This window comes from Panthera uncia, chromosome E1 (assembly GCF_023721935.1).
Source record: "Panthera uncia isolate 11264 chromosome E1, Puncia_PCG_1.0, whole genome shotgun sequence".
Taxonomy (NCBI): domain Eukaryota; kingdom Metazoa; phylum Chordata; class Mammalia; order Carnivora; family Felidae; genus Panthera; species Panthera uncia.
In genome coordinates this window covers 55,889,994-55,904,117 of record NC_064814.1, presented here as the reverse complement: position 1 = coordinate 55,904,117, position 14,124 = coordinate 55,889,994, and the positions used below count along the sequence as shown (strand labels likewise).

The 14,124-nt window shown below is 61.4% G+C and overlaps 1 protein-coding gene across 1 annotated transcript in view; it reads left to right on the top strand.

Annotated features, from left to right (window-relative positions):
- GUCY2D (guanylate cyclase 2D, retinal) overlaps window positions 1-9,989 on the top strand; it is a 13,750-nt gene extending 3,761 nt beyond the window's left edge. The window contains exons 3-19 of the mRNA XM_049637021.1: window positions 218-569; window positions 916-1,000; window positions 1,280-1,382; window positions 1,798-1,899; window positions 3,655-3,735; window positions 4,798-5,004; window positions 5,088-5,244; window positions 5,750-5,899; window positions 6,500-6,648; window positions 7,190-7,353; window positions 7,460-7,652; window positions 7,865-8,039; window positions 8,292-8,390; window positions 8,518-8,612; window positions 8,740-8,825; window positions 8,914-9,030; window positions 9,548-9,989. Of these exons, the coding sequence (XP_049492978.1) occupies window positions 218-569; window positions 916-1,000; window positions 1,280-1,382; window positions 1,798-1,899; window positions 3,655-3,735; window positions 4,798-5,004; window positions 5,088-5,244; window positions 5,750-5,899; window positions 6,500-6,648; window positions 7,190-7,353; window positions 7,460-7,652; window positions 7,865-8,039; window positions 8,292-8,390; window positions 8,518-8,612; window positions 8,740-8,825; window positions 8,914-9,007 (2,292 nt within the window). The 3' untranslated portion in view covers window positions 9,008-9,030; window positions 9,548-9,989. The remainder of the gene's footprint in view (window positions 1-217; window positions 570-915; window positions 1,001-1,279; window positions 1,383-1,797; window positions 1,900-3,654; window positions 3,736-4,797; window positions 5,005-5,087; window positions 5,245-5,749; window positions 5,900-6,499; window positions 6,649-7,189; window positions 7,354-7,459; window positions 7,653-7,864; window positions 8,040-8,291; window positions 8,391-8,517; window positions 8,613-8,739; window positions 8,826-8,913; window positions 9,031-9,547) is intronic.
- The last annotated feature ends 4,135 nt before the right edge of the window (window positions 9,990-14,124 follow it).

Sequence of the window (14,124 nt, the reverse complement as noted above, 5' to 3'; positions counted from 1 at the left end):
TGGGGAGAGGGGAGGAGAGAGCCAATGGGGAGAGAGGAAGGCAGAGCCAATGGGGAGAGAGGAGGAGAGAGCGCTGAGCTGAGGGATCCCGGGGAAGCGCCAACGAGGTGGGTGTGAACGGTCTATGCACGAGGGGCCTGAGCACTGGAGAGAAGCAGTGCAAGGCTAGGTGGGCCAGCGGTGACCCCAACCCTGAGCCCCTACTGCCCTCCCCCAGGTGTCCCCACTCTTCGGCACCATCTACGACGCGGTCTTCCTGCTGGCGGGGGGCGTGGCGCGAGCGCGGGAGGCCGCAGGGGGCGGCTGGGTGTCCGGAGCAGCAGTGGCCCGCCACATCCAGGATGCCCAGGTCCCCGGCTTCTGCGGGGCCCTGGGAGGGGCCGAGGAGCCCCCGTTTGTGCTGCTGGACACGGACGCGGCGGGGGACCAGCTGTTCGCCACATACGTGCTGGACCCAAGCCGGGGCTCCCTCCGCTCGGCTGGGACCCCGGTGCATTTCCCTAGAGGGGGAGGAGGACCCGGGCCTGACCCCTCGTGTTGGTTCGAGCCAGACATCATCTGCAACGGAGGTGAGGGCGAGCACCCCAGCCCCCACTGGGACAGTCACCGTGGAGCCTCCACTAAGTGGTGAAAGAGAGTGAACTCTCGTCCTGGAACTCCTTCCGGGTCCTTCCTCAGACCCCTGGCTTGTGCGGAACCTGTCTCTTGCCAAGCCCCCAAAGCCCTCTTGGAACCTTCCTAGCATTCCCAGATGCTCCCTTTTGCAGAAGACCATGACCTTTCCCTAGATCTCGTTCTGGGCTCCCATCCACCTTTCCTAGGGCCTCCAGGATTTGACATGACTCCATCCCCCATAGAGAGGGTGCCTCCCCCTGGCCACGGTCCTCAGAGTCCCCTCTCTCACTGCCTCTCCAGGAGTGGAGCCCGGCCTCGTCTTTATCGGCTTCCTCCTGGTGGTTGGGATGGGGCTGACAGGGGCCTTCCTGGCCCATTATGTGAGGTGAGTATGGGAGTGGGGTAGGTAAGGGATGAGCCTGCCTGTCCACCTGCCAGAAATGCGTCTGTGCAGCAAAGACAGCAGGCTGGGCCCACTCAAGAGTAGGGGAAAAAAAAAAAAAAAAGGAAGATAGGGAACATGGGGTTGCCCTCAAGGGGGTGGCAGACCAGGGGCTGTCTGGTTTGGGGATGACTGCTCTCCCCGGAGCCAACATTATCCCTTGCTGGCCTCCTGTCCTGGACCTTGGTCCCTTTTGAGCAGATGACATCCTTTCCCTACCAGGCATCGTCTAATTCACATCCAGATGGTCTCTGGCCCCAACAAGATCATCCTGACTCTGGACGATATCACCTTCCTCCACCCGCAAGGGGGCAGCTCTCGAAAGGTGGGAGAGGCAGGGAGGCAGGGGCTATCTGGCAGGAAGCCAGCTCCCCAAGTGTCCTCCACTGTATATCTGTTCCCCTGCCTGCGCCAGCCCTCACCCCAGCCCCGAGGAAAGCCTGGTTTCTGCCCTGGCTCCCTCTCAGGTCTGAGCTCTGGGGATCAGCACCCTTAATGTGCAGTGAGAGTACCAGCCCTGTCCCGACTGCTGTCCTGGGACAGCGAGAAGCTCCAAACAAACCCGCTGGTGTGTTTTGTAAACTGTAAACCGCAGCGCAATTGGGAAGTATAATGTCAGTTTCATCTTCCCCTAATTAACATTTCTTCCCTCTGTAATGCCTGGAACTCAGCCTGACCTCAACCCAGGACTCTGACCCCACAGTATATTCTGATCCCTTGCGTTGACCTCTACCCTCCAGGTGGTCCAGGGGAGCCGATCGAGTCTGGGCGCACACAGCGTGTCAGACGTTCGCAGCGTCCCCAGCCAGCCCGCGGACAGCGCCAACATTGGCCTCTACGAGGTGAGCCTTACCCCGTCCAGGCCGAGCTCTATTCCTGGAGTTGCGTCATATCCTGCGGGCTACAGAAAATGGTGATAGGAGCCCAGAATGGGCTCTAGGAAGAGGTCACGGGTTCCCCAAAGGGGAGCATCCGAGAATCCTTCCTGCCCCAGGATTTTTCCCTTAGCCTTTATCCAGGTGAGGGCTCCTCAAAGGCCAATCACGGTGGCCCCGAGGCCGGAGGCCAGCCTGGTGGGGGGTGTTCCGGCACCAGCATGCAGCCCGGTGTGGCCACCGAAGCCATCCCCCTCTCGGTTGGGAGCCCCTGGCCCTGCCCCCTCCGTTGATCCAAGACTTCAGGCTACTGAAGGGCGTGGACCTCCCTGGAAAGGTTGGGGCATCTGGGATGTGGCATCGTGGTCACAAAAAGGACATTTCCAGGACACGGGTTGTTCAGGATGGGGGTGTCCCAGACGGGGCTATCCTGACTCAAGACAGACCCGCCTCCTGGTCCTACCCAGCGTTTCCACCCAATTCAGACCCGACTCAGAAACCGTGAGCTAACAGGGGATGGAAAGAGAAAGTCAGGGAAGGGCATTGGGACCTTCACTATGGGTCAGCAAATCTAAATGCTGTAGGATGTGTGGGAATCAGGACAGACCCAGAGAGAGCTGAGGGAGCTCAGCTAATCAAGAGCGGGGCGGAGGCTTGGAGCTTCCAGATGTCAGGTCCCGCGGAGCATGCAGAGGGTCCCAATATGTCACCTACAGGCCACCGCGGCCACTTGTCACTGGGGGAAGTTGTTGTTAATCATTTGAATGGGCCTACCCTGTGCCTTGAAGAACGTTCAGCGTCTCTTGTCCCACCCACAAAACACATCTCCCAGTTTGGGGGACAATTAAAAACGTCCCCTGTGTATCTCCAAAGGCTCGTTAGGAGTCGACACCAAACCACCAGAATCTCCTGCCAGTGCGCCCAAACCCCTCACCCACGGACGAGGCCGGCTACAGAGATTGCAGGGTCTAAGGCAGAATGACACCGAAGGGCTCCCTGTTGGTTCAGGATGGCGGAGCAGTCCGCTGAGCCAAGCACAGGCCCTCGTGAGCATGGGGCCCGATGGGACCGCGTTCCCATGGACCAGCCCTACCCACAGCTGAGGACAGTGAGGCTGTGAGGGGAACTGCCTGTGCGTCACAGTCAGTCTGTCATAAAAGCCTGATCTCCCCAGACTCCTGGCTCCCAGCACAGTGCTCTCTCAGGGCAACAGATGGTGAGGAGGGCTGTGGCCTCAGTGACATTTGTGGTGCTAACAGCTTGCTTACTAAGGCTGTGGGTGGGTGCATCTGCTTTGGTGAGGACAGCCATGCGAGGGTGGCCCCCATCCCCGCCAGCTGTGAAGTGGACTGACAGATGTCAAACGCTTTGCTTCTGAACCTCTGCGTCACAGGCAGGATGTGTCCTGAGGCAGTAGGCCAGTGGAAGCGTGGGGGCTCTGCGGCTTTTCACCTCACGGGCTTTTCAGAAGCTGAGTTCACTGCTCCCATCTCTGGGGCGCCTGGGTGGCTCAGTCAGTGTCCAACTCTTGATTTCAGTTCAGGTCACGATCCCAGGGTTGTGGGATCAAGCCCCACATTTGGCTCCTTGCGGAACATGGAACCTGCTTAAGATTCTCTCTCTCCCTCTGGCCCTCTCCCTGGCTTGTGCGCATGCTCTCTCTCTCTCTCTCTCTCTCTCTCTCAAAACAACAACAAAAAACTACTCCCATCTCTGCTCCAGGGAGACTGGGTTTGGCTGAAGAAATTCCCAGGGGATCAGCACATAGCTATCCGCCCAGCAACCAGGACAGCCTTCTCCAAGGTGAGCGTTGAGCCCGTGGTGGGGTGTGGGGTGTGGGGTGGCCGTCATTTCCTTCCCTCTTGGCCTTCTCTTTGCAGCTGGGGACAGAGATAGACCCGAATCTAGGAGAGACCAACAGGTCTCCGTGGAAGTGCCCTCTCCCAAAGCAGGCGTCCCGTTATGCTCTCCCATTTTTTTCTCAATGTTTATTTTTGAGAGAGAGAGCACGCATGGAGGGGGGTGCAGAGAGAGAGGGAGAAAATTCCACACAGGCTCCATCAGTGTAGAGCCCCATGCGGGGCTCGATCCCACGAACCCATGAGATCACGACCTGAGCCAAAACCAGGAGTCAGATAATGCCTACTGGGTGAAGCGGAAAGCTGGCAAGGAGGCGGTAGCCTGGCTTATCCTGACCGCCCCACCTCGAGGCCCCCCTTACATCGTGCAGCCTCCGGCTGGGCTCCTCTGATGCCTCCACAGAAGCTCTCGGTCATAGCTGCAGAATGACTTAGGGTCCCCAGACTAAGTCACCACTTAACCGCAGGCATCTAGGATGAAGGGAAGCCCCTTATTGGACCAAAGGAAAGTTGTAAGGACAGTAGTCACCCACCCGCTGGCCCCCATTTCCCAGCATGCTCGGATTGTGAGGGCGCCTGTCCTGTGGCATGTGGTCCGCTAGGACCACAGTGTGACTGCTCAGTCCCTTCCTCCCTGCCTCGGGGATGTTGGGAGTCTCAGACATGAGCAAGGCAGGCCTGGGCCGTGGCCGACAAGGCCGTGTGTGGCCTCCGGGAGAACCTGCCTGGCTCCTGGTTACCAGTGCAAGGTAGTCTCTTCGCGTAGGACTTTAAGCTAAACCATACTCAGCATCTCGATGGTGACCTTTGACCCACGTGTCTGTTCCGGAGAGAGAACTTACCCTTGGAAGAAAGCGCCCCCCACCCCGTGCCCCCATAGGCCTTTCCAGTCACCCCTCTCATCCCTCCTTCCGAGCGTGGACGCCCCAAACCAGACCTGGATAACAGGTCTCCTCCCCACGGCGCCTCCGGGGCAGAAAGTGCCGGTTGGCTCTCTCCCTCTCAGCTCCAGGAGCTGCGGCACGAGAACGTGGTCCTCTACCTGGGGCTCTTCCTCGGCAGCGGAGCGGGTGGCACCATGGCCCCGGGGGAGCGCATGCTGGCCGTGGTCTCCGAGCACTGTACCCGGGGCTCCCTCCACGACCTCCTCGCCCAGAGAGACATAAAGCTGGACTGGATGTTCAAGTCCTCCCTCCTCCTGGACCTCATCAAGGTGGTGGGGGGTGCGGGGGTGGCAGGGAGGAGGGGGCAGGGGAGCCGCAGGGCTCAGGTCGCCTCGTATCCCACCCCTTCCAGGGAATGAGGTATCTGCATCACCGAGGCGTGGCCCACGGGCGCCTTAAGTCACGGAACTGCGTGGTGGACGGGCGGTTCGTGCTGAAAGTCACCGACCACGGTCAGGGGCGACTGCTGGAAGCGCAGAGGGTGTTGCCGGAGCCTCCCAGCGCGGAGGGTAGGATCCCCCGCCTCCCCACTGCCTCCCACGCGGACGAGCATCCCCGGGACCCCCGTTATCTCAGGGGCCCCTCCATCCATCCCTCCCTCCGCCTTCGCGTCCTCTCCATCCCATGCCCACTGCACGTGGCCCCGGCCTCGGTAAAGGTCTCAGGTCTCGGGACCTCAGAGAGGAGAAGGGGACTGGACCGGGGAGGCGGGGAGGCGGGGAGGCGGGGGGGGGGGGGGGCTCGAAGGGGCGTGGCTTGTGCCCGAGGGGCGGGGTGTTCTCTGAGCCTCTCTTTGCATAAAGGGCGGGGCCTATTTGTGAGGACGGCGCTTTCTCGGAGACCCGCGTCGGGTTTCTGGTAGTTTGTCCCGGGGATAGCTGCGGGCAGCGGGGCCACACTCGGGCTGGGAGTTGGTGAGTGGGTGCGAGCCTGGGCTTTTTGGTTAGGGCGGGGGATCTGTCCCCAGCGCCCCCAGGCCCTCCCGCATGCCCACGCCCCCTCCCCCGACCCCAGACCAGCTGTGGACAGCCCCGGAGCTGCTTCGGGACCCGGCCCTGGAGCGCAGGGGAACGATGGCGGGTGACGTCTTCAGCCTGGGCATCATCATGCAGGAGGTCGTGTGTCGCAGCGCCCCCTACGCCATGCTGGAGCTGACCGCCGAGGGTACGCTCGCTCGCGTCGCGCTTCCAGCCTGCGGCCCGGCAGAGCCTCTCGCCAGACCCAGCCTCTCTGCCCTAAAGCCCGGAGCTGAGGCTTAATTATGTGGGCCTCCCTTATGTGGATCTCAAGGGTCAGGGCCGGGGAGAGCAAGCGTCAGCATGGGAGGGGGCGGCTCTTAGGCTCCCAGACATCAGTGGTCGTCTCTGTCCTCATCCTGGACCCAACCTGCTCCCCCAGCTGAGGGAGCGGGCTCCCCTCTGGTTCTTAGGGATGGCAGGGAGGCAGCAGTGTCGGGGGAAGGGGGCGAAGGCAGTGGGATCTGGTTCAAATCCGTATGACTTACCATCCAGGAGTCAGCAAGCTACTGGGCCACCCCAACCCTCACTCTCAACTGCGACAAACGTTAGCTCTGCCTGTCACCTCTAACTGCCCCCTGCGCCCCCACCCTCCCACCCCCAGGGTTCAGGATCCTCCCGTTCCTTCCAGCAACGCCCTCCCCTCCCTCCCCGCGCTTCCCCGCCTCCTTCCGGAAGCTCTGATCGCGGGCTTCAGCAGTCAGGCCAGAGTCAGAGGCGGCCTCTGTTGGTCCCCTCATGCCTCCAGAAGTGGTGGAGAGGGTCCGAAGTCCCCCTCCACTGTGCCGGCCCTCCGTGTCCGTGGACCAGGCGCCCGCGGAGTGCATCCAGCTGATGAAACAGTGCTGGGCGGAGCAGCCGGCCCTCCGGCCCTCCATGGACCGCACCTTCGAGCAGGTCAGCGGCTGGCATTGGGCAAGGGCTGGGCTGGCCGCTTGTCGGCAACCCGGGGAGGCTTCAGGAAGGCAGACTCGCGGGACCTCTGACCTCCAGGCCGTCTCCCAAGGAGCAGTCTGAGGACTGGGAGTTAGGTGGGGACAGAGTTAGAACGGGGGCTGCGGGGCCCTTCGGAGCAGGAGATAGACCTCTGGGCGGGAGAAATGTTTCACTCGATTCGAATAACATTTGAATCGCTTGGCCCGGTGTGGCCACAAGACCCTCGGCCTGGGAGTCCAAACCCCAGTGTCTTGTCAGTTACCAGCTGAGAGCAGCTGACCTCTGGGACCTCCCCCCCCCCATTTCCCCTATGGCTCCTGGTGTGTGAAGGCACAGGGCCTGGCATGGGGGGGGGGGGGGCTGATGCCTAAACGATGCGTGGGGTGGGATGCCTGGGGGTGGGTGCGGGGGGCCAGGCGTAAGAGGGCCCCACGCAGGGGTCATGGCGGCCCCGGTCCTCAACAGCCCCCGCACCCCCACCCCGGCTGCCTCCCCCTACCAGTTCAAAAGCATCAACAAGGGCCGGAAGACGAACATCATTGACTCCATGCTGAGGATGCTGGAACAGTATTCCAGCAACCTGGAGGACCTGATCCGGGAGCGCACGGAGGAGCTGGAGCTGGAGAAGCAGAAGACTGACCGGCTGCTGACGCAGATGCTGCCCCCGTGCGCGCCCGCGGGGAGGGGTGCGAGGGGGAGGGCCCGCGGGCGGCCGGGGGCGGGACCTCCACCTAACGCCCGCCCCCCCCCTCTCCCCGACGACCCTACCTAGTTCTGTGGCCGAGGCTCTGAAGACGGGGACACCTGTGGAGCCCGAGTATTTTGAGGAGGTGACCCTGTACTTCAGCGACATCGTGGGCTTCACCACCATCTCGGCCATGAGCGAGCCCATCGAGGTGGTGGACCTGCTCAACGACCTCTACACGCTCTTTGACGCCATCATCGGCTCCCACGACGTCTACAAGGTGGGGTGTGCCGGGGGGGGGGGGGGGCACCCCCCCTCCACCCCCCCCGCCCCCCCGTCCGCCCCCCCGCCCCCCCCCCCCCTTTGGAAGCCCCCCCAGGACCCCCCCCCGGCCCCCCCCCCCCCAGCCCCAGCTTAGGCCGCCTGACAAAGGACAGTCGCTTGGCGGAAGAGAGGTGCTCAGTACCCGACTTGCGCCACCCTTTCCGTCAGGTGGAGACAATTGGGGACGCCTACATGGTGGCCTCAGGGCTGCCCCAGCGGAACGGGCAGCGGCACGCGGCGGAGATCGCCAACATGGCTCTGGACATCCTCAGTGCCGTGGGCTCCTTCCGAATGCGCCACATGCCCGAGGTGCCCGTGCGCATCCGCATCGGCCTGCACTCGGGTACCTCCCGGGCTCTGGTGGCCCCCTCCCTCCCCGTCTAGGGCCGGTTCCGCGTTCCCTGGACATTCGTGCGGTGGGGGCGGGGGGGGGGGGCAGTGGGACTCGCTGTGAAGCCGCCTCGGCAGGCACCCCGTCGTGATCGAGAGGTACCCTTGGGGAGCTGGTGGAGACGATGGGGCGCTAGAGAGTCCCCCGAGGTGCCAGGTGCCACCCAGCCGCCAGCACGGCCACCCACCCTGCGCGTCTCCGCAGGCCCGTGCGTGGCGGGCGTGGTGGGCCTCACCATGCCGCGGTACTGTCTGTTTGGGGACACGGTCAACACCGCCTCGCGCATGGAGTCCACGGGGCTGCGTGAGTGGGGCGGGGCGGGGTCCGGGGGTGGGGGGTGATTCACGGAGCGAGGGGGAAGTGGCTCGGGGAGGGGGACGCGGGAGAGGAGTCCCGAAATCACCACGTCCCCTGTCCCCTGTCGCCCCAGCTTACCGCATCCACGTGAACATCAGCACCATCCAGATTCTCCGCGCCCTGGACGAGGGCTTCCAGACGGAGGTGCGCGGCCGCACGGAGCTGAAGGTGAGACCGGGCCCCGCCCCCTCCTGGGCCGCAACCTCCGGGGTCTTGGGTGCCACTCAGACCTCGAGGTCCACCCACCCTCGCCCCAGCCGCCTCACCCCCCACCCCCCGCCCCGTGTCTCTCCAGGGCAAGGGCGCCGAGGACACGTACTGGCTGGTGGGCAGACGCGGCTTCAACAAGCCCATCCCCAAACCGCCGGATCTGCAGCCGGGGTGAGGAACCAGCCTCCGGGCCCCTTCTCCCGGCCTGACCCCGCCCTCCGCCTGCCCCTCCCTGAGGCCGCCGCCCCCCTCCCCGCAGGGCCAGCAACCACGGCATCAGCCTGCAGGAGATCCCCCTGGAGCGGCGCCTGAAGCTGGAGAAGGCGAGGCCGGGCCAGTTCTCCGGGAAGTGAGGCGCGCAGCGCAGCGGGAACAGGTGCTGCCCCCTTGCTCCCAAGCCCAGCTGCCGATCTCCCAGGGGCCTCCTCTCCAGCCTGAGGGCCTGGCCCTGCCCGCTGAACTTCCCACCCAAGCCAGGTGTCCCAATTCCTGTCTGAGCGAGCCCAGGCTCTTTCCTAAACCCAGGAATTTTCCCCTGGGAGGGGGGAGTTCTGGTTCTGTAGGTCTGGAATGGCCCAGGAATCCAGACTTGAGAACCCTTGTACTCATGATCTTCTGACACCTCTCCTCTGACAACCCCCTCGCCCCCACTGCGCTGCATTAACGGGGCCTCCCTGCCAGGCCCCACAGGCTGTGCACTGCACAAAAGACAGAACTTTCAGGAGCACCGTTCGCCAGAGGACAAGATGAATGTTGTCTCTAGCATTCTGTCAGGGCAGAAGCCCTGCCCTCTACCTTCCTTGAAGAAACTGTGATCCATGACCCTCCCCTTCTTAGGTGAACCCCCGTGACCCCTTTCTACGATTTCCCTCAGACACCCCTCTTTCTCTCAGGAGTATTCCGGAAGGTCCTTTTCCTGAAAGTTGCTGCTATGGGTGACCAACAGTCTGGCTGATACCAGTGGCTTCTATCCGGCTTTGCCTCAAAGGATTCTGGGCCTTTACACCTGCTGTGTGACCTCGGGAAAGTCTCATGCACTCTCTGGGCTTGGATTTCCCTCATGATGAAATAAGGAGTGGCCTAGGTGGTTTCTGCACTCCTAAGCTTCCGGATGGCCTGGGTGTATGGGCGCCGGCCCCAGTAACTCTGAGCCCATCAGGGGAGGTGGGGCTGGGGATTCTCTGCTTTCCAGGGCCTCCCAGGGCCCCAGGAAGGAAGGTCTGGGGTTGGAATCCCCAACCCCAGAGGAGGCAGAGACCTGCGGTTCCCCCAGAGCAGGGGTTTGTGGCCTGAGGATTAGCCTCTGCTTAGCCTCGATAGTCCTTCCCTTCTCCCGCCCCCCCCCCCCCCCCCCCACCGCCAGTCAGAAACCGGCCCCTTCTGTGGGCATCGCCGTGTCTTGCCCAAGTGCAGAGAAAAGCTGGCTGCAAGGCTCTGGGGAGAGAGGAAGGCAAACAGGCCTCAGCACACCTTCACTCACCAGAACGCCCGAGAAATGGTAGGATTTTCTGTTGAACTGGACACTTGCCGAGCGCACAGAGAATCCTCTCTGCTTAGATCTTTCCCACAGGCGTCTGCAACCACTGCCCGTCCCCCCCCCCCCCCCCCCACCGGTCCAACTGAACTTTCTTTTGTGGAACAGCGACGTTCCAGAGCCCGGGCCTTGGCACTGTCGAGTTGGGGTGTCCTTCAGCGCCACTGGAGGCCGTGGCAGGAGTTAGTGGCAGCGGCAGCCGCCCAGAGCGTCCCTACAGGTGTAGTGAGTGTTCAGTCCCTCCCAGGTCAGCAAGCAGGCGTGGCCAGTAGCGTCCAAGAGAATTTCCAGGTGGAAGGGTGAATGCTCACCACGCACAGTGTGGTTCCCGGGCCAGGGGCAGGGACATGACCTGAGAGCCTGTTAGAAATGCAGACTTGTGGGCCCAGACCTATCGATTCAGAATCCGCATTTTTAACAAGTTCCCTCAGGGTGTTTCTGTGCACCTGAACGAACGTTCACGAATCATGTCACTAAGTGAGCCTAAAAATCTCTAAGATTTCATAAATCTTAGAGGCTAGAAACTCGCCGAGACTGGTTTTGTTGGCCTATGGGGGAAGTTTTGTTCTAATTTTGAGCTAACGTTTAGCAATCAAGAGATTCACATTTTCTAAAAAACGTATACCAAACTTCCCTCTTCTCTGAAATCAAAAAGTTCCACTGCTGGCTTTTCTGCTGGAGCTAGAGAGCCACTGATCATTTTCTCTGGGGCTTTATTCTTTAGTTCTAATGGTCCCCACCCGCCAAGACCCAAGAGTTTCCGGATGTCCCTTACGTACCTGCCTGGCGCCCTTAGGCATTTCGCTCAGGGCCCCTGGGAACTGCCGCTGGGACTGCAGGTGCTTCTGGAGGTGGTTTCTGCCCGGCCTGTGAAATCCACGGCTGAGCAGCCTCCCCGTCCTGCCTAAAGGTAGAGAGAGGACATATAACAGGCCTCAACTGCAGCATTGTAGGTTCTGGTCACTTGAGGTGGTGCTGTAGGGTGAGTCAGTTAGTACAACTCAGAAAACATTTTTCGCCGAGTTGGGAGACGATGAGTTAAAGATTTTTAAAAACCCTGGTGTGCGCCTGCACGCGCACACAATTTTCTAAATTCTGCACATTCTTAAGCATCTCTCTTCAGATTTTCTCTGGACTTCGGTCCCCGGGATGGAGGGCAGACAGCCTCTTCCCAGGCAGCGCCCCCACCCTCCCTGCTAAGCCCCTCCCCATCCCCCACCCTGACTCTTTCTCTCACCTTCCATCCCACCTGGGGGACGCCTGTGGTAGTTAATGGCCTGTGATTCAGGGGAGCCTCAGGGCAGCCTTGACCTGGGAGGAGACTAGCACGGACAGGCTGGGGCAGGACACTTCCCAGGGGAGGAGGAGCTGGGGCCCCGAATCCAGTTTGGGGTAGAGGTGGAGGCCGCAGGGCTGAGCGCGTCCCTTCCCACCCTCCATTCTGCCTGGTCCCAAGACCCCGGTCGCAGCTGGGCAGATGTGAGCCGGGAGGGGCCTGGTGGAGGTTGGAGAGCTGAGGCCCACCCCAGGGCTCACAGAGCTGGTGGGAGAAGGGCGGGGAAGGTCTAGCCGCAGTCTCCTCTCTGCTCCTCTGCCCCTGTCTCTCCCTCTCCCTCAGTCTCCCCCGCTCTGCCCACAGTTTTCCCCTACCTGTCCCCGCAGCTCCCCCATTTCTGCGCAACCTTCCTTCCTGGGTCCGGTCAGTCTCCTAGAGCCCTGGTACCCTCTGACTCAAGCCCTCTTCACCTGCTCGCTCCTGTTGCTCCAGGGTCCCGGGCACCTCCCAGCCCCAGAGAGCACCTGGCTTGGCCATCAGGCGCTCCCCACCTTCAGACGTGTTTACACTACCTCTGCCAGGTGGCCTGAGCCAGGAGCCCGCGCCTGGGGCTGTCCTCGCCTTTGGGATGGCTCCGTAGCTGGGACCAGTGACGGCCACGGCAGGGCCCTCCCACGGCTGCTTCCACCCCGTAGCTGGGACTCCGCGTCACGTCCCACAGCATCACGTCCCGGGACTCACTTGGCACTTTTTCTCTGCTGCTCCTCAGGGTCTGGGCCGTGCTCCCCCTCCCCACCTGCAGTGGACCCCAGGCACCCCTTTTGGGAGATCTGTGGCGCCGCATTGTGGGACTGCGTGCACTGGGATCTTCTGGGCTGTGCGCCGTGGATGCCAGGCCACGTGCCACGGTGTTGGGAGAGTGGCGGCTGAAATAAAGGCGTGCTTTCTTCCATCTCGTGGTGTGTGATCCTTTTGGCCTGGATGGTCTCTACGCCCTCTTCCCTGCAGGACTCACACCTGGCACTGCTAGGGAGGGCTTCAGAGAGGGGAAGAACCCTAGAGATGCCCGAGGCGGGGGGCAGTGAGCTGCCATTCCGCTCGGGGTCTGCTCTGAGGGGACCGAGCGGGGAAGCCCCAGGCTTTTCAGGCTTCGAGAAAAGACCAGGGTCTCTGAGGCTCTGGAAGAGGGTGGTGTGGTCTCATCGTGTGATCGCCGGCAGGAGAGGGGAAGGGAGGTAAGAGCAGTTATTCTATGACCATGACCCATGGAAGCCAGAGTCCAAGACTGAAGGAGCAGGGCCTGTGAGTGTAGAAGCTAAGGTCTGTAACAGCAGACCAGGCAGGACTTCACAACCCACATTCCACTTCTCATCCTTCAAGAGCCTGCCGTCGGGCATTCAAGCAGCACAGACCATCCCAAAGTCACCAGTGGGTGACCAGCCCATTGGTCATCCATTTTCTCTGAGCCCCACTGTCTCTGCCCCAAGCTTGATATTTCCGACATGATGACTCATGAGGGGCATTGGTTGTGGTGCCTTCCTGTCCTCCCCCAGCCCCAGCCTCAGTCCCCATGGAACTGACCCCAGGCCCTATCCCACCCCCCACCTCCAATCATTCCATTCCTCTGCTGCTGGAATTGCCCCAAGGGCAGGCAGATGACCAGGGCTAAGCTTAGTGCTGAGACACAGCTGGAAGCTAGGTGAAGAAGTTGCCTGTTTTCTCTGGGGTTGCTGAGAGGGCAGGACACCGAGCAAAGAGACAGGGCAGAGCTGATAGATGGGCAGAGACCATGTCTCGCTGCCACTGCTGGAGTCTCTCCACCACTCTGGGCCTAAAGCCAGATCCAGTTGGAGCACCATGGGCTAGTTGTTGGCTTAATCCAGATTGAACTGGGTTTTGTTTTGTGCAGCCAGAAGTGTCCTGACACACTCCTCAGGGTTATGGTGGAGTGGGGATGGAACTGGTTTAACAAGCAAGAAAAGAAGAAAAGCCTGGCTTGGGAGGGAGACGGTGAGAGAAGGATGAGCAACCAAGAGGAGATAGTCTCCACGCCCTTACTCCATCAAGAGCCAGCCAGGGCCTTTCCCCTGTGGTATGACTGGTCCTGAAAACTGCAGTTATGGGAAAGGCCAGGACCGGAAGGGGGGGGAAAGTGCAAACAGCCTTGTAGCCTTGTCTGGACCCTGGTGCTGGCCCAGCAGTTAGAAGGTGGAGGAACCTCCAAGTCCTGCCTCAGAGACAAGGCACATGAGAGCGTGGTGTGGTCTGAGCTCAGCACAGTGCTGGCCATCAACATCTTCCAGAGTTAAGTGGCTGGACCTTGACGGGCTGGTTGGGGTAGGACAGATGGCTTCCCTGCTCCCGACGTGGGGAAGGAAGTAGACAAATTGGGGGAGGAGCAGTTGTGTCATCTGGGACACCTAGTTTCCTAGAACTTTTTTCTCAGTCTAGAGACTCACCCCTTCCAAAGCAAAGCCATTTGTCATCTCTGCCAGGGGTATTCGACCTCATCACCCATCCCTAAGCCTGTGTCTTTGGCCCTGGACCCAGAGACGGGCACGCTGTCCAAGCATTTCCGCATTTTGCTCACAGGGGACGTCGATCCAGCCCTTCAAAAAGCATCTCCCCATGTTCTGTCTTTAGTCCACAGGTGACCCATT